General features: G+C 35.6%; 1 protein-coding gene across 3 annotated transcripts in view; it reads left to right on the top strand.

The window, feature by feature from the left end:
• Positions 1-20233, top strand: part of ADGRV1 (adhesion G protein-coupled receptor V1) — a 295859-nt gene that overhangs the window by 106362 nt on the left and 169264 nt on the right. For 2 of the 3 annotated variants that reach the window (XM_052777368.1, XM_052777366.1), the window contains 14 exons: positions 288-520; positions 1009-1157; positions 1257-1458; positions 1948-2167; positions 3323-3562; positions 5091-5240; positions 6077-6550; positions 7322-7465; positions 8713-8884; positions 9270-9405; positions 11045-11892; positions 13855-13972; positions 14853-15024; positions 17639-17881. In XM_052777368.1, the coding sequence (XP_052633328.1) occupies positions 288-520; positions 1009-1157; positions 1257-1458; positions 1948-2167; positions 3323-3562; positions 5091-5240; positions 6077-6550; positions 7322-7465; positions 8713-8884; positions 9270-9405; positions 11045-11892; positions 13855-13972; positions 14853-15024; positions 17639-17881 (3501 nt within the window). Of the gene's footprint in view, positions 1-287; positions 521-1008; positions 1158-1256; positions 1459-1947; positions 2168-3322; positions 3563-5090; positions 5241-6076; positions 6551-7321; positions 7466-8712; positions 8885-9269; positions 9406-11044; positions 11893-13854; positions 13973-14852; positions 15025-17638; positions 17882-19576; positions 20019-20233 lie in introns of those variants that run through there. The other variant, XM_052777369.1, reaches the window with a different exon arrangement.

Here is a 20233-nt window from a genome sequence, read left to right as displayed (position 1 = left end):
GATACAAATATTGTTGCTATATTTATTCTTAACTTTAGGAAAAAAAAAAAATCAAAGATTTATTCTGCATTTATCGTAGCACAGTCTCCAGAATGGCTGTATGAGGCTTTTGGAGTTTTTTAATGCTCTGAGAAAGAAGGCTATCTGCTAAGTTACATGTACTTATTAAAGCAAATTGTTGTTACCTGGCAAAACCATTGAAAAGAAGCCTTTAGAACAGTCTCCTAAAGGCAATTGTAACAGAAAAACAAAGCCATTTTTTAAAGAAAATGTCCTCTTTCCCTCAGGTTAACATCACTGTTGTGCGTTCCAGGGGATCTTATGGCAAAGTGCGTCTTTGCTTTCAGATAATAGATGGAACTGCAGAGGAGGGAATTGATTTCACTCCCACAGTAAGGGAATTGTTGTTTGAACCACATGAGGAGAGTAAAATGATTTTGATTGAAATTCATGATGATGACTTTCCTGAAGGTCCTGAAGACTTTTCAGTGATGATTACTGAAGTGGAACTCCAAGGAAGGTAAAGATAAAATTCCCAGTTGATTGATTACAAGCAGAAGAACAAACTATATTTGGAATCTGATCTACCTGCATAAAGTTACCACTAGATTTCAGCTGTTTTGCTATAAAATTTCATAAGACAGCTATAATAGTAATCATAATAGAAATTGGATTTATGGGGAACCCAATTCTTTTAACATTAGTATAAAGATTTTGCTGATTAAGATTTATTAAAGCTAAAAGTCCATACATTACATACAAATTGTCAAGTTGCATGAAATTCAAATAAGAAAATAAAATGAGAAAGAAAAAACCAAAAATACATATTTCTGTGAATAAACTACTATTTTTGCATATATAATAGTTTGAAAAAGTGTGACCAAAAAGTCTTCAGTGATAAGTGTCAAAAGATAAAAGTATTTGTGGTAACTGACAAATTGTCATACATGAATCTTAATACTTGCACGAGAATTTTTTGTCTAATTTTCTTTTTTATGTTCTTGCAAGTGGATTTGATTTTACCATAAAAGAAAATGGTCTACAGATGGATCAACCTCCAATAATAGGAAATATCTCCACAGTGCGAGTCACTATAGCAAAAAGTGATAATGCAGAAGGCATCATAGAATTTGATCCACGGTATATCCTTCTACAGGGTAAGTTTACCTTAAGTTTTCGCTGTGATTTAGAAGATAAGTCTGTGGCTATAGCATAAATTTTGAAATAAAATAACTTTTTCTCAATTATTCTTGCAGTGGAAGAGGATGATGGATTAATCATGATTCCTGTTGTGAGAAAGCATGGAACTTATGGCTATGTAACAGCTGATTTTCTTTCTCGAAGTATTTCTGCACTTCCCAATAGTGTTGACTATGTCGTCCATAATAATTCTGTCATTTTTTATCATGGCCAGAACGAGACTTTTGTTTATATCTCTATTATAGATGATGAAGAAAGGTAATGAATTTTTCAGATATTTATTCACTAATTTACTTCTGAGAAATCCTTTTTTAGCATATGCAGTATGCCTGTGTGTAGAATTGGAATTGAAAATCAAATTTCTGCAGTGCTGAAAAATCATCTAAATTTAAAGGCAGAAAAAAGAAGCTATTGTGAGAGTTTCATAGTTCCTGTTAAATTTTATGCAAACAAATACTCTTTTAAAATTAGATTATCAGAAATTTTGGGTGTTGATAGTACTGCCGTGAATAATAAAATATTTTGCCTTTTTTAAAAAATTTAACACCAGTAGAAGATAGAACGTTATTTTTATTTCAGATATCACCATTCTATGCAAATGGGAGGAATCTTGTACTGTGTGCTTACAGAGGTGATTTCTGTATACCTTTAAACAGATCCAGTTGGATGCATGATTGAATTACTAGTATAGTTTTAATTATTTTTTCTCTCAGATATCACAGAACCGCTTTTTCTTTTTCCATGCAGTGAATTTGCAGAGCAATTTGAAATCCAGCTGACAGGAGCCACTGGCGGAGCAGTCCTTGGGCTCCACCTAGTGAGCCAGGTCACTATTGCTAAAAGTGACTCCCCCCAGGGCATCGTCCGATTTCTCAACCAAAGTCGAATTATTCTTCCCAATCCTGATAGACCCACGGCAGTGTCCCTGGTGCTGGAAAGGACTGGAAGATTGTTAGGGGAGACACAGGTGGGCCCTGGCTGTCAAAGACTGAATGCTTTCCAGTGACTAGGTCAAAAAGCTCCTGCATTTTCCTTCAAGAGCTTCTTTGTGATTGATTTCCAATAGGATAATTGCAGCTTTTCATTAAGCATGAATTGCATATAGTTGCAGTATAACAGAAAATATTGCTACCCTTTTAATCTTCTCTTTCTCCTCCTGCTTTCTTTCTTTTATTATCATCTGATGTAATTTGTTTTGAACTAGCTCCTAATCCCATTGAAAATATGGTTAATTTCATGCACCACCATTAATTTAATGTAATTCAGTTGCATTACTTCCTAAAGCTGGTCAAGATTTTTGCAGTAAATATTGAGAGTTTCCTAGATTTTTTTCTTTACTCTCTACAGAAAACTGACAAAGTGAAGGTATAAATATGAACTAAGGCAGGCCTTTCACAGTCCTGGCAAATGACTGGAAGATTGGCAGTAAAGGCCATCAGCTCCTCCTCCCCCCCATTATAAAAAAATGCATTGGCCGCCTTTGACTTTTTCTAGAAGTCATCTGAGAAAAGTGGAGAACAATTAAAATGGCCAAAATAATGATTTTAAAGTGGTGAATATGACCTCCTCAAAAGCAATCTAATTTGTGGGAAATTTTGAAAATATTCTAGCTTTTAATTAGGCTGAAGAAGTATGAATCATCACTTGAGGGATTAAAAACTTTTATTTCAGACTCTTAAGAAAATATTTGTCATTTTCTGTCTTGATATCATACTTCACAGGGAATGGTTTTGGTCATGAGTACTCATTTGGGGAGCTTCACAAAACAAATCATGAAAGGGAGAGAAATGGAAACTGGCCTGTGTGTTTCCTGTTATGTGCTAAAGAAATCTCGTTTTTTCTTCTATTACTAATATCTAGAATTTCATAAACTGGCATTGTGGCTAACTAACACTTCAAAATTTTCATTTGTAATTTGTCATGTCTGTTTTTCCAAAGGATTATATATTTTCACACATAGAATTAATTATGAATATTTTGTCTTCTGTATTAACAGCAAAGATTTAAACATAGCTGGCTACCAGATACAAGAATTTTTATGTCACTTGTGGTACTATGTCATTTCTGCCCCTGGGAGGCTATTATATCACTACTCTAAATCTGAAACTGATATCTTCCACAGATTAATTGGGACATCTTGGGACCCAATTCAGAAGAGGTTTTATCTCCCCTGAATAGTGACATTGGTGACCCCGTGAATGGATCATTCTATTTTGGAGAAGGAGAAGGAGGTCTGAGAGCTATTAATCTACAAATCTATCCTCATGAAGAAGTTGAGGTTCAGGAGATCTTCATTGTTAGACTGAGCCTTATGAAAGGTGAAACAGAAATAGATCCTAAGGCAAACAACATTACACTAATCGTAAGTCATTATTGTTTTTTTTTCTTCTGAGATCTCTGTTGGCTTTGGTATTTGTCCTGCAAGGCTTTTAAAAATTAATAATTATTGCATAGTTTGTCATTTGGCTTTTTTGTCCCTTGTACTACTTAAGTGCATTGTTACAGCTTCAGTTCTTAAAAAAGAAGACAAAGAACTTGTCAGTAAAAATTGGTATATAACTCCTGACCTGGCCCTCTTATTTGCAGATTTCTGTGGTTCTCTTTGGAGAGAGCATGGATTGGGTCCTCATTTCTAAATGTCTGTTTGTTGTTCATCCCTTTGTAACCTCTTCTTCTGCTCCAGCTATCATATATAAAAGAAAGGAGAGAACTGACTATTGCAGAGCAAGAGAAATGCAAAACTTTGTGGGAGAAGGTGGAGGGAGCTGGCAAAGACAATTTATTGCTCTAGGGATACTGCAACTAAGGAAATATTTATAAGGCTTTTATAAGAAGCCCGCAAAACAATAAATCTTTCCTAGAAACTGGATTTTTTTTTCCTTTTTTTTCTGGTCTGTGGAGTTGATGGAATTAGCTCCTATTTCCACAGACTCCTCAATTTCTCCTTCAGGGACCCAGGTTTATTCCTTGGACTTGAACGTCCCACCCTGCACGCCAATGAATTGGCTTCTCAGTAGGCACTGGTGTTACAACTCAGTTGTAAGTCAGTTCACCATGAATTCTTGTTGCAGCTAGTGATTCACACAGATGGATGTGGATGAGCTCTATCCCAGAGGGCTGAGTTTGCAAACTGGTAATGTTAGAAGAGTTTCTGGACACTAGCCCAAGGTGCCTGAGCATTTCCTGCTTTAGTATCAGAATATTCAGATAGAGCATTTGAAATAAAACTGTCCTTTTCTTCCTTGGATAGTGCTGAAAACCTGAAAAGAGGGCATTTATACTTTCTCTGCTGTCTCTTGTATCCATGGGATATGTTTTCCAAATCCTTTCAAATTTACTCTCTGAACTGTGTTTAGACCATTTATAATTTACAAGTTGTTTAAAGCTGAGTGGGGTTCAACTCAGTGAAAAGAATCATTGCAATTGTCTGAATTTGCTTACATATAACGCGTTTATTAATCCAAGCCTGAAAACTTTCTGTATTTATTGGCAACATCATATTGACTCCTGTTCAGTTTAGATCCTGCTTAAACTTATTTATGTATCATTGTAGGATTTTCTCACAAAAGAGCAAGTTACCTATAGATATCATATAACAGTCTTGTTTTGTGTGCATGTCCGTGTTTGTGTGTGTGTGCACATGGGCTTGATATCACTCCCTTGTGATACCTTGATGGTCCTGCCTGCTAGGTTGTTTTTTTTTTATTCTCTCGTTCTCAGTTCTAACTACTAACGTACTGTTGAATCTTCCTAAAAGGGGAAAACTCAGCAGGAAGAACTAATAAATATGTGCCCTGTAGCATCTAGCAATGAGAATCTCAGTGGTTTGAACAAGATACAACTCACTCTGCATTTCTGATTTTTTGTTTGTTTGTTTACTTTTTTTATAGATACAGAAGTTTGGTGATCCCAATGGAATTGTACAGTTTGCTCCTGAATCATTAACTGAGAATAACTATACAGAACCCTCAGCAGTGGAAGGGCCACAAAGTATTACACTGTTTGTCAGACGAATTCAGGGCACTCTGGGAAACATAACGGTATTCTCACTCTTTTCCTAATAAACAGTATAATTTGAAATCATCCTCAGTATCAATTTATGGAGGAATATTTTTTGTGTGCCTTTCAATTGCTTGTTTCTCAAATTCATTTTTGAAATGTTGCCTTTTAGACTGAATTTAGCAAGGACTCAGTCCTAGTACTTGTGGTTTGGAGATTCAGATTCAGCCTCCTCTGGTCAGGAAAAAAAAAGAAAAACAGTACTGCAGTGCTTTTCTCTCTTTCTCTCTCCCTCTCCCCCTGTGCTTTTGATGGGAGAACAGAACAGAGCATAGTTACATAGTGAGATTTCTTTGAGATCATCACAATTTGCTTTTTTCTAGGCGTACTTAAAGGTAAGAATCAGACTATTTTGAACCATCACTCACATTGTTTTTTACCTAAAGTTGTTTAGAAGTCAGCATTTTAACACTTATTCATTTAATTAAAAATAAATCAATTAGTTAAAGCATCTGCTATGTTTAATGAGAACTCTTCACCCCTTTCTGATGTGCGGAATCTTGGAAACAGGAAAACCAGCGAGAATATGTTGGTGTAAAAATAGAAATAATTTCAAAAAATTGTTCAGATGTTCCATATAGTTTTACATAAATCTTCTGAAGATATACAAAGGAAATCTTTACATTCATAGTAGTGTTAGAGGAACAACACATGTTTTTGTAAGATAGTCTGTGTGCTTCTTTCTCTGCATACCTAAACCCACTTAAAACCAATCTGTTCCATATGCTATCTATACTGAATGCTGAACATGAAAGTTTCTGACTCCGTGGGTAATTTTGCTTTCTTTTGTTTTGTGCATTTTCTAAACTCATTTCAGGTTTACTGGGAAATACGTAGTGAATCTGACATCACAGGTGACTTTCTTCGGACAGAGGGATCCGTTGTCATTGCTGACCAGCAGAGTACAGCTGAGATAATTATCTGCCTGTTACCTGATGATGTTCCAGAACTGGATGAAAACTATGTGGTGCAGCTGATTTCAGTAGAAGGTGGAGCAGATTTAGACCAAGAGAAAAGAATTTCAAAGATCAATGTGTTTGCAAATGATGATCCTTATGGAGTGTTTGCCCTGTACTCTGATCAGCAGTCAGTATTCATAGAGGGAAACCTGGATCGCTATGTTCAGATAAATGTAACTCGGCATGCTGGGGCATTTGGAGAAGTGATCGTTGAGTATCATATCATGTCTCATCATGAAGAAATGCTAATTGAACCTGAGAATGAGGTGGGATACCTCACAGTAAAAGATGGTGCCAGCTTTGGAGTGAAAAGAGTGCCAATAAGCAATCAGGTCTGTATTATCCTTTTAGCTCCTGTGATTTCAATTGTTTCCATTTGTGTTCATCACAATACATATGTGCTGGAATAAGTACTAAAGTCTCAATAGTATCCACTGTGAAGAAGCAGAAAAGAGAGTTTTAGTATTATGAGTTTCCTATTTATGGAATAGAACTGGGTTCAAGTATCACATTTTCAGATAATAATTGCAAAATCACTACTATGCGTCTGTTCAAATATTCAGTGTTTCCTTCTGTTATTGCTTTTTCTTACTATCAGTTCAATATTTTATTATTATATGTATGCAAATATTTTCTCAAGTTTCCCTTTTGGATTGTAAATAGTGATCTGTCAGTGCTGACTTATGAAGCAGCAGATAAATTTACCTGCAGTTCTCTGTGTTCCCTGGTTGTTTATTATTATTATTACAGTCTTACATCCATACTTACATTCTTTTACATCCATTTTACGTCTTTTTAGTCCTAAGGATTAAAATCAAGATGAGGCCCACTGTGTTAGGTACAATTTATTAAAATGGCAATAGTTGCTCTACAAACTCACATTCCAACAAACTGCTGGTAAATCACATTCACAATATTGATGTTTTAGCTGTATTCCTTTTGAGAAACATAGTAAACAAAACACTTGTCTTGAAAACACTGCCTTTTGTATACAAGTAGAACAAAATCTGCAGATTGTTCTACTTAATTCTTTGAACTGGTGTATAGCGTGTTTTTAGTGGAATTAAATTTCTACCTTTTTAAATAAATTCTCTCTCTCATAGGCATTTATTTTACTGGGCTTGAATTTTACTCTGGAACTGATTAATGTAAGCCTGGTTAGGGGAAGTGCCAAGGATGTGCCTAAAATATTAGGAAAAGCAAAGTCTGCTGTTCTGCTTATTCCTGAGGAAGCTGCCAATTCACAGGTCAGTAGACTGGCTGCAGTGTGACATTTCTACCACAGAAGAAAGGTATACACTTCATTACAAAGATAGCTGCTATAAGAATTCAGTTGACTCCTTAAAGTTTTCATCATTGCAACCAATTTAATGACTGACAAGACTTTTCCAGTTATTACTTCTACTGTATATTATCTTTTCTCTGATACAAATTCTTACAGAAACGTGTTAATAAAGTTTGAAAATTTCTCTTCATCTATAAAATGTAAATAGTGTAAATATTATGGTTAATTTATACTTTTTTTAACATGAAGTGGAAGTTCTGAGACTTAAAGGAAAATAACTACTTCTGGACAATGTTATTCCTTTAAGTATAGCAGCCCCAAAATAGATAACAGCATGTATGCAGCATTACGTGCAAAAAGAGGTGGAGGTCATGCTGGGTTTTAATGCAGGTGACAGTACATTTGGCTAATCACTGAGTGGGAAATTTTTAATTTGTCTACTTTCTATGAGTGTGAGAAAAGAGAATTTGCCTATTCTGATGTGGCATATGTGCTAAAGTTCCCTTTTTGTATGTCAGGCAAAGACAATAACATGCTGGGTTTTTTTCTCTTAAATTTTATTGAAGTTTTTATTTCATGATTTTAATTGTCTTGAAGCACTGTTTTGTATTTTAATTTGTAATTGAACTTAATTCAAATGGTCTTTCTGTAAACATTGTTTACTACCATATATCCATTTATCATTGCTTTTAGAATGTGCGAATTACCCTTTCAGTCCCATTTGCTGCTCAAACAAAAAGAAAACTAGATCATACTAAGCAAGAATAATTTTGTGAACAATGTCATGTGGCAACAACTTACTTTTCATTGGATAAGCAATTAATAATTTCCTTTAGACCTATGTGTATATATGTAGTACTACAGCTATTGCCTGTGAGCATTAAGGACAGGTTGTTTTTTTTTTTTTCTTTTAAACAACAGACACAGAATGCTATATTCAGTGTTCTAAGTACTGAAATATCAGTCATACTGGTTCCTTCCCCCTGAGACCTAATTGTCAGAAATCTAAGATTTAGAAGTATTGTTAAAGAGTTTTGAAGGAAGTATGTATATCCATACACACATGCATATATATTTGTACATACATACATCTATATGCATGCATAATTATTGTAAAATGCCTACTTTACAGTATATAGTACACTTTCATATATGGTATTGCCCATTTTTATTCCATTTTCTATAACAAAATCTACTATGATTCTACAGGTTGGCTTTGAATCTGTGATTTTACGACTTACAGACATTGTAGTAGGGACAGGCCAGGCTGTCATAACCAGAAAAGGAGTTTACGGCTCTGTAATAGTTAGCTGGATTTCAGGATACCCACCAGACCTAATCACTGACTTTGCTCAGCCAGGCAGTATTGCTCCTCCATTTGGTAAGTACTTGTCTGAGGAAACAGCTATGAAAGTTGCATAAGTGGTGACACCGCCTTTTGGTTATTTGTACCTGTACATGCTTCCTCTATTAATGAAGAGTCATTGGAACAAAATTGTATGGTCTAATTTTTATCTGTAAGGGATACGTTTATTTTATGAGCAAAAAAAGAACTAAGCTTCGTAGATACATGTCTGGGAGGTAGGCACAATGCTATGCCCCTGAAGGACAGATTTATATAGGAAAGACCCTTATCATGCAGATTTCTTCTTCCTTAAAGGGAGTGGAATTGTGATTAAAGTCCCTATCTCAGCACATTCTCAGGTAAAAAGAGGATTCCTATTTAGTGATCTTGACTCGTGCTCTCTCTCACTCTCTTCCCTCAGGTACTGTTGTGTTTTCCTCTGGCGAGCAAAGTAAAGTAATTTCATTTCAGGCTACTCCAAGCCTAAATAAACCTGAGTCATTTGCCATCACTTTAACAGCAGTGCACACCAATGTGTCTGGTGGGGCTCGCCTGAGGTAAGGATATTACTTATAATTTTGAGTCACACAGATGCTGCGAAAATTATGACCTGTGTACAGGCATATACCTTATACAAATCCCTGTTAAATTATAGGTAGCTGGCAAGTTGTAGTGCCTTCTTTGATAAATTTGTATGTCTTGTCTCAGGTGGAAACAAGTGTCAGTACTGCAGATCTGACCTGATCAGAGCTGAGACTTTTCTCCAATTGCAGTGTGTTTCATATCACTAGGATCCAAGGTGCCTAGAATGTGTCTGGAACGATGGAGACAGTGAAGAAAGTGAAGAACCAAGATCAACAGTTGTAGCCAGGAAGCTGAAGAATGAAAGCAACTCTTAACAGGTTTCATTAGTGCCCCTAAAAATCCACATTTAGAAGATCTTGGACAACAAACATTATTTAAAATGAATAAAATGAAACAAGAAATGCTCTGAAAATACCTAATTTATATAAATCCCCCTTTTTATTCTTAAAAACAAACCCATTACATTTAATGTAGTTTTCCATCTCAGCTAAGTTGTTATTCTTCATTAGTTATCTTTTCATTCTTTCTTACTCATTGATACCTAAAAGTGGTATAAAAAGAATGGACATAGAGTAACACTGCGTATGAAGAAAGGTATTGGCTTCACAATATTACAGTTACACTGGCAAATCTGAAGGAAGTAAGGAATGAACTGCATGACTAAACTCCTGAGGCTGACCCCTTCTCCTAGGCTTGTCTGTCCTGTGGACTGGTGTCCTCACAGCACCTGTTGACCCTGTGAGTCAAATACCTTGAATATACAAGAATGACCTTTCCTAGAAAACTTAACACTACATTCCACAGGAGGTAAAGCTGACAATTATTTTGAAGGGTTTTTGTCTCCCTTAGTGGTGGAAGGGATCTAGTTTGTTAACCAAAATCACTCACCGTAATTGTAGTGCCATTTGGTAGCTTCTAGCACTAAATGGGTCAGTTCTAGAGGTAAGTGTAAGACCCAAAGTTTAGCAAAGAGTCTGAGTCTCTATGCTTATTTTCTAATAAGAAGGGGATATATTTAATATGAAAAAAGTAGAGCTTAAATGGATATTGATAATAGGGCTAATTACTATGAGTAATGTTGCGGGGGGGACAGGTAGTATTTCAAAGCCCCATGGTAAGTTTTAAAATAACTTCCCTTCCTTCTCTAGCTTCCTGGCTAAAACTGTAGATCTGCTAGCATCTGTCTATTCCACAGTTTTCCCTTGGTACAGGAAGTTTGTTCAATAGTTAAAACTGGTATTACTCAGAGTGGCTGTATTTTGATATATCTTCCTGCACTGTGTCCACAATAGAAAGACTTCATATTGCCCTTTGCCTCTCTGTTTTCTCAGGAAGACCTTATTTATCCTTTACTCTGTATCCTGTGCTGACTCAGGATGCATTAAGCCCGTGGAGGGCTGTTTGATCCAATCATTGGAAAAACATTTTTCAGGGAACATCTTTACATCTTGCTTTGTATGGTTGCTATTTCTTCCCTCTACTGTTACACATTTTTTAAATCCAATTTCTTACAGCCATCATTGATTGCTCACTGGAAATTAATCTGCTTAAGTGTTTTACTTTTCATACTTCATATTTCCTCTCTCAACTTTGATATGTTTTCTGTTTCAGATCAGGTTTTACAGTAGCTGAAATTGAGCCAATGGGGATCTTCCAGTTTGCTCTTAACTCAAGATCTGTTTCAGTTGAAGAAGATGTTCAGGCAGTCACACTACATGTCCAAAGATTGTTTGGTTTTCAAAGTAATCTCACTAAATTGACATATCAGACCATTCCAGGAAGTGCCAAACCACTAGAGGACTTTATACCCATCTACAATGGAGAGCTTATGTTTTTACATTTTCAGACAAGTGCTGTGATAGGAATATCAATAATTGATGACACTGTGTCTGAAACACAGGAATTGTTTTTTGTAAATTTGACTGCTGTGGAAATTCTGGATGTTCAACCTGTGAATCCTGCCTGGAGTCCACGTTTGAATCCAGCTTTCAGTGTTGCAACAGTTAATATCCTGGCTAATGATATTCTTCATGGAATACTAAGTTTGGGGCCGGAGTTTATTTATGTTGAAGAAGATGCAAACAACAGTACCCTCAATACAGTGATACTTCATATCAGAAGGACCAAGGGTTTTACTGGTGATGTTGAAGTAACTGTTAAAACCTTTGGGGGAATGAGTGCACAGAGTGGAGTAGATTCACACCCCTTTGGAAATGTTTATCAAAAATCAAACTTCACATGGGCAGTGGAAGGAGAAGATTTTGAGGAACAGTCAGTCACTCTGACTTTGCTGGATGGAGAAGGAGAAAACAAGGTGTCCATAAAAATTTTTGATGATGATGAGCCCGAAGGACAGGAACTGTTTTATGTTTTCCTCTCAAATCCTCAATGTGGAGCTCAGATTGTGGAAGGAAAGGATGAATATGGATTTGGTGCTTTTGCAACAGTAATTATTGCAGGTAGTATTTTTTTTCCCCTAGAAAATTTGTAAATACATCTGAATTCAACAGTAGTAAATAACTGTATGTTCTCATAGCAATTTTCATGTAAAGATTGGATTTCTATTTGATAATAAGCAGGGTATTCTATTCCCAAATCTTGAGTTTTCCAGATCAGAGGAAGTGTCTAATGCAGCAAACCCACCCTGCATCCCTTAGCAACATAGTTCAAAATACGTTTATAGATGCTGCTTATCTCTGTCCCCTTCATGAAGGGAAAACGCTAAGCTTTTTCTTGCAGATGTAGTAGCATTGCAGGCTTTTTTGTTTTTCTTTGCCATTTTGTCACTTTTACATTGTATGGGGTTTGTACAAAGTACAAAAAACAGTTTCTGTTTTCGTTCTTTGATACTATGCAGTTCCTATCTGCAGTGTCGTCATCCTCTGCTTCTGGGGATGGAGGATAGGAATAGGCTTACATAGACATCGGGGAAGAATTTTTCTCTCAGTCACTGCATTTAGCTTTTAGATATCTATTGTCAGACTTATCAATTGAATATAAACCAATTACACCACAAGATAGATTAAGTTGTAGAATCAAGTTGGGAGTTGGAACAGTTTAGGCTAATCAAGAAAATTATATGTAAGGTCCAACATATACTAGAAGTTTTGTGTATTTAGATAGTCTTGAAAAACCAAGGTGGATATTGAGAACCAGGATTAAACTGTGCTGTTGGATGAGTGTGTGCAGGAACCAAAATTACGTATGCAAGAGCAGACCATACAAAACACGTTCCCTTTATGTGCACCATCTCTAGAATTCACCATGCAAGTAACCAGTTGCCCATATGTGCAACTGGAGAAGTATGTGCATAGGCGCAGGCTGGAATTTGAACTTGTATTGAATCCCACAGAAATGTATTAACATGCTCTCGAGTTACACGCTGAGCACAATGAGTACATAAAGTAAGGTCAGGAGACAACTTACGTTAAGGAGAAGAGTTAAAGCGTGTATCTGCATTTAACTGTACAGATAGATATCACAGGGTAAATATTTGTGCACGCACATAAGCAAACATGCTGTTTCTGTTAATCTTCAGTATATATATTGACATTTAATAAGCACTGGGTGGGAAGTGGATTGCCTTTTCAACTGCAGAGTAAAGCCATCACTGCTTGTAAGGAGAAATCCTTTAGAAGCAAGATTTAATGTGACACTGTGAAGACATTAGTTTCCCCTCATTAACCCTGGGGTTTTTTTCGCCCACTGCTCTTTTGCTGAAGTTATTTACATTCCCATGAGAACAATGCAGCATTTTGCAGCTCTCTAGCTCCACACACTGAATTAAAGATGCAGGAGAAAAGCTGATGTAATGATTTGGGAAAATGAATGTGTTCAACAACATTATGGGTGGGATGAATAAGAAAGCTAAAGTCATGTCCTTGGAAGCCCATCTTTATCCCATAACCTAGTATGGCAATGCTGTCCATCTAGGGGCATGCTGAGGCCCATTTCTGTTTGGAAAGAATATGTTTTAAGGGTTATGGTAAACATAAAATAATAATAGCTGAAGTGATATCTCATAAGGGCATTATAAGCAAGGCATTTGGCACGGTTCTAGACTACTGTAACACCTAGTCTCTTGAAGTCAAGGGACACAATTCAGCCAATTTGCTGAATGCTGCTGAAAATACAAGCTTATGTGCAGGACTCTCATAAGGAATTTACTTTCGAAAATACTTTTTCTACTGGTTAAAATAAAATTTAGAAATGCCAACATTTGAAGTTGTAGATAAGTATGGAATGTAAATTAAGAATAGAAATATTAAAATAAATTTTCTTGAGGTGTCCCCAAGTGGTACTTTGCAGCATGCTTTTGATACCTGATTTTTATTTTTTTAGCAGTTATTCATATTAAAATTATAATGTAGTCTCAGCTTAACTTCCTTACTAATTACTTTCATGGACTGTTTCCTGTATAGGAAGTGATCTCCAAAATGGCATTTTGGGATTCATTCCAGAAGTACAAAGCGGTCTTGTACTTGATGAAGACTCAGAAAACAGAGAGGTGCTGCTGATTGTCACAAGGCAACCGAACAGGTGCAGGCAACAGCTGATTCAAGTGCTATTCCCACACTCTGTAGTATGCTGTGTTGAATCACAGAAGCTGCTGTTAATGGAGGACATTATCATAGAGTTTTATGATAAATCTTCGCCTTTCAGCACCTTTAATAACTTCCCAGAATTTGGCAAATGGGCTTTTAAGTTGAGAATGTGATTAGGTCTGTCACTATACTGTTATAAAGCAGAAATGGAAAAAACAAGTATTTTCCAACTTATACTGTAAGGCAGCAAGTGTGAAAGTTTTGCTTAAGGTAAAGTATTTGCACTGTTAAAGGTGTAACTCAAATTCTTATCTCCCTGTGTAATATAAGTAAGTATGAATACTAAAATGAGCAATGAAGAAGTTACCTAAGTGTCAGTACTATATTTATGTCTTCACTCACACAGATACTATGTTTTTTCTAATTAACACATACATATGTTGCACATTTATGTGTACTTTAAACAAATATACTCAAGTACACTAAGTTCCTTAAACTTATAGGAAAGACAAATTCTGCCTTGCTTTCCAGACAAATGGTTACTATAGTATTAAGAAAAGTACTTGGGCACATCCCTGTCTTCCAAGCACCACTGTCCCTTATTCAGCTAATCTCATGTTTTCTGAAACAAAAATTGAGAAGAATCTGGGTGTCTGTAATTGCTTTATTTTCTTCCCGTGTTACTTTTTGGTAATCTAAACAGATTTTAAAGGAAGGAATTTAAATAAAAAGAGAGAATTTTTCATCCTAAAGCAGTTTGTTCCCTAGTGTAAGTTTTGAATAATAACATAAAACATGTTACCTTTATAGTTTATGTTTCCTAAAGCAATCGTGCTCTCCTTCAGTATGTGTATACTCCTTTGATTTGCTTATAGGGCTTTTGAAGATGTGAAGATCTTTTGGTGTGTGACCTTTAATAAAACAGCTGTTGTCCTTCTGAAAGATGGTGTGAACTTGGAGAACGAACTTGTATCTGTGCTGGGAACTACTACCTGCATGGCAGGTCAAACAATGTGCAACATCTCCATTGAAATAAAACCTGATAATGTAAGTAATTATTGCTCATTTGTGTACAGCACTATGATGTTGAATTGCAGTTTATCAAGATGAAAAAAACCTTCTGATCCAGAGGAATTGATGTGCAGTTTGAAGATGGTAACTTGACCTCTGCTCAGCTCCTCTGCAAACACATGTTTATTTACAGGCTTGTACTACCTCCATTGTGACTGATAGAATTTTGGAAAGGAGATGAGTATTTAGTTTGAAGAGTAAATTGCAGATCTCGAATTTTTATAGAACAATAAGAAAAAAAGAGTGGAGTTATTTCAGTAAGATGTATATTTGTATACTGGACTTTTGTCCTTCACACAGTAAATTTTTCATCTATCAAAGCACTTTTCAGGGTGGCTTATGGGAAGCATATCCTGTAAATAATAACAAGTCATTCAACAAAAAACTTTTATTGCAACTTTTGCATGCCTAAATCTAGCACAATGATCTGTGAAAACTCTACTCCACCATAAAGCTGCGTAAGAATTTCTGAGTGTCTTAAAATCTGTCACTGTGCACATCCATCTTGTGAGTAGTGAAGTTCAGTTTAGCAGCCATCATCCACTAAAGCCATTTAGCATTTGTCAGTTGGGTATGCCTAAGCCTAAGAGCCTTCAGAGGCCCAGCTGGCACTCAAAAATGCAGACATCATTGAATTAACACAAAGCACAGCATTCAGTCATTTTTATTGAAAAGAGAAGGAAAAAAATATTTCTGTGTGAACACCTAGTGTTTAGAGTAGTCCCTTAAGAAAGGAAGGATTAATGTTTGCCATTCTTTCAGAATGGAGGGTTTGAAACTTGACAAGAAATTATCCTAACAGCCAGGCTGGTGGCAACGCTGAGGTCTGGGGAATGGAAAATGACAAGATGAGAAGGTTTCCATGTTTTTTCTGACTACATTCGAGAAAATAATGCAAAGTGGACGATGTGGGAAATAGTGATTTCCCACTAGGGAACAGGGTACATTCTCTTGGTTCAGCAAGAGGGCCATTTTTCTTCTTCATCTTCAGATGCTATTTTTACATTACAGAGCCAATGAATAAAATATATACATGAGTGCGGCACAGGCTGCCTTGCTGAGTAAACTGGAATTTTGAACCTGTTTAGTCCAAAGGAGTGATATCATTATTTAATGACAGCAGTGCAGCAGCTGCAGAGACATGCAGTTGTGCCACATGAAGCACAAGCATGTGCCACTCTAACAGGTGCTAATGGAAGGCTAAATTTCCCTCTGGCATTCCAGTAAATTTGTGCCTGTCATCAATTAGTCAAGAGCATTCCATTTAAAGAATTACTTAACAATTCAATTAAAAATATATGCTATTTAACCCCCCAAATATTTCCTAATTCTTCTTCCAGTTCTTCCATAAGATAGCTTATAAATTAGTAACAAATACGTTATGAAATGATGGAGTAATAAATACATTCAATAAATATTTTACATTTTTTAGGGCATATGGTATGACATATTCTAGCTTTTGAAAGTTTTTACTTAGTCAGCTGTACTGACTTCATTAGCTAGGAGCTGAATCCTGCTTTCCTAGAATTAAAGTAGGATTTAAAAAAATCCAGAGCTGAAACAAAAAGCTATATTTACTAACAAAAAAATTGTCTTCAGTGATCATCATTTTTTGGTAATGCTATTGTCTTGTAAAGAACTACTGTTTTTTGCAAGTTTGCTGCTTCACAACTGCATGTAATAGATACAAATAACATATTTCCAATGATTTCTGGAATCTTAGTAATCAGATTTCTACTTGTAAACATGTTATGTTTGTATTGTAGGTACAAAATCAAATGTCATACTGTAATTTAATACTGCTACCTTATTTTCAATAAACAAGCACTAAGAATGTAGAATTGACTAGGCTAATTCTTTGATATATGAACACTAAAATTCAGCAGTCTGTATTTCCAGAATAACAGATTTCTCTATATCTTAAGCCTCACAAAAGTCTATCAGATAGTATCTCTAAGCCTTGGGATTTTCAATAAATGCAGTTAAGCATTCAAGTCTACTGAGACTTGCTTGTAAAAACATGCATAAACATGATAGTGTTTAAGTAATAAGGCTGTATGTAAAATGTTTTTCAGAACTCTGCTTGAGTTCAGTACTCGAATACAGTCAAGTTAATTAAATGCAGTTTCAAAACTGCATTCTTAGACTTCTGTGCAGTTTTTTTCCACAGGTGAGTGGGTGTGTACATACCTTTTTGTAAGGCAAAAAGAAAATGAAAGAGCAAATTCTTCACAAGATGTACATCTATGTAAATCCATAATGTGGAATTTGGAGCTCTTGGAGAGTTTACTGTCATATATTATGGCAGATTTACAGCCACAATACATGTAGTATATAAATAGCTACTTTATTGCAATGAGTTCCATGTGAAAACCTGAGATTTCATTAGTGTACATAACAGAGTGGTGCCTGTTGCAATATTATGTTTAGGATATACTTCATTGTATTTACTGCACATTTCAGGAAGCATGCTTGTGGTAAGTGTTAGTACAAGTAATCCATTGTGCATACAAAATAATATATATATTTTTTAAAGCTGAAAGTAATCAGTAGGTCTTATAATGATATGAAAATCACTCCTCGTTTACAGGTACCTGAATTTGAAACATATTTTTTTGTTGAGCTGTATGCTGTAAGCACAGGAGCTGCATTGAACAGCAGTGCCAGATTTGCTTTTATAACAGTCCTTGAAAGTGATGCTCCTCGTGGTTTAGTATATTTTGCTGTGGGATCTCGTTTTGCTGTGGCTCATAAGAAGACAACTTTAATCAGTCTGCAAGTGCTTAGAGATTCTAGTACATCCGTAACAACAATGGTCAGCTACAGCATGCAGGTAAGACTTGTATTATTATTTTTATTATTTAACTTAATTTTATTATTATTTTTGTCATTAAATCATTGTTCATTCTCTAAAGTGACTGTAACTAGCATTTCTCCAGGAAATGGTCAAACATTTGCTGGGCCTATATGGTCTAGCTTCTTTGGTTTTCCCTTAGTAAAAAGACCTTGTTCTTATTGCATTGTCAAGAGTGCTTTTGTTCATAGTACCTTCCAGTAGCCTCAAAGACCACGGTCAGTCAGGCATTAAATAGATTTCTTTCTTTGTTCTAATGTTCTTATGAGACTCCAGTTTTTGAGGCTTCTTTCTCTGAAATGAAGTTTTTATCATGATGAGTATGACTACAAGATTCAGATATCAACACGCTTGCTGTGTTAGGTCACACTTTTATTGTTACACAGAGCACACTTAGGAAAAGAGAGAGAGAACTTTCATCAAATTTTATTCCATGTTCTTGAAGTACTAAAGTTGAAAATTGTTCTTCTGAATGAAAACCTCATGTTCTATAGTCAGTTTTATCATCCCCATTCATTTTGTTATGTTTACAGCTGTAACACCAGGCTCTCCTAACTGTTGACCCTTTTATCTCTAAATAAGTACCTCATTATTACTGACAGATGATGAAGATTCTCCTTTGGCAGAAAAGTAACACAGCTGCAAAAACATGTTTCCTTCCACTTCCTTATAGTTATGAATCCAACATCGGGTCACAGGCTGCAAGAGGGATTCCTCCAAGTTTGCCATTGCATTGGAATAGTGCTTAGCCTGATCTACTTTGAATATGTGGGATTTTATGCCTAAAAGCTTTATTTCGGGGGAGGGTTATTCTAACAAGGCATTGTACTCACCTTTTATAACAAAAGGGTTTGCATTCTATTGTTATATTACATGCATATCTATTTTAACTGCTTAGGTTTACATGGTGTTTCCATGCATTTATTATACAGTAGCTGGCAAGTGTTTTAGTTAGATTGTGTGGTAACAAATTTTCACATTCTTTCCAGCCAGGAGTTTATTATAATTTAGCTGTTAAATGGAGAAGAAACTGCTACTGCCTGATGTATATTTAAGCTAAAATATAGGGGGCAATTCCTTATCTGTTTGTATTTTTTATATAACAGCCCTTCTTTGGACATTTTTGGGTTTTGAGGGTGCATGGGCAAGTACCAAAATTTTGGGTACTATTGATACTTGTGAAATAAGAAGTCACGGCAGATAGGAAGTGTGAGGCACTAACTGGAAACAGATGTTTATCTCATTCCTACAAAGGTTTCTTAAACATTGTTCTTGTCACTAATGCTTTTATTGCCACTTATTTCCCTGTTTCCTAATTCTCAGTTGGAAGGGATAAACAAAAGCAAACTTCTCACTGGAATTTACACAGATGATGTGATTATGGTATAGAGCAATTTTGAACAGATACACACTGCATTGATTTACCAAGTTGTCCAGTGAACTCAAAAAATGTCTGATTTATTCCATAAGTAAACTGATAAAAGCTAAATGTTTTCAAAAGGGGTCTAGTATTTCACAAATAAAAATCCTTGCTTTTTACAGTAGGAGACCTGTACTTAAGAGTCAGTAAAAATCTGTACTTATTAAATGAATAGATACTATTGAAAAATCACACATTTGAATAATAGCCCAGAATGTTAGTTTCCACTTAAGGAAAGTTTATTATATTACCAGATATAATATCAAGGTTATGGCAACTGACAAAAAGAGCAAGAATGTGAAGAATGAAACAGTATTTGCAAACCTCATGGAAGGTAAAAATAGTGCTGCTTCACAGGGAAATAAGGCCATATAGCATTCCTAGATAAGTTCATCTGTCTGCCTTGCATGTGTGTTCTATAGTGTTTGCTTTGCCTTTGGACCTAAATGGATTGCTCTTCTTTTAAGTATTTATACTGGGACTGAAAATATCGTGAATTGGTACTAGTTTGGGCACAGATTTCCAAAACCTTTGCTTTGCTTTTGTTTAGTTTTTATGTATCTGTAATGCTTGTCTGTACCCTGAACTGAGGAACTTCATGCTGCAGACATAAACTTACATCAATCCCTCTGGAATTCACCTTACAGATGTGCTAACATTTCTATAATATCTATTCATCCAGAAAAGCTTTGTGATTTTTGTTCTGGAAAAGAAAGAGAGGGATCCTGTTTACTGTTGACAATATATATAAATCTTCCCCTAGGTTGTCACTGACTACAAGTGACAGATTGCTATTTCAGGGAGATATTTCATTTAATGTAATAGTTGTATCATTCTTAACTGCATTTTGAAAGAGGACTTCTTTTTTACACATTTAAATTTTACCCATTTAAAATATGTGTGTTCTACAG

This window comes from Harpia harpyja, chromosome Z, assembly GCF_026419915.1.
Source record: "Harpia harpyja isolate bHarHar1 chromosome Z, bHarHar1 primary haplotype, whole genome shotgun sequence".
NCBI lineage: Eukaryota > Metazoa > Chordata > Aves > Accipitriformes > Accipitridae > Harpia > Harpia harpyja.
Note: the sequence above shows the minus strand (reverse complement) of the source record. Positions and strands in the feature narration are given on the sequence as shown.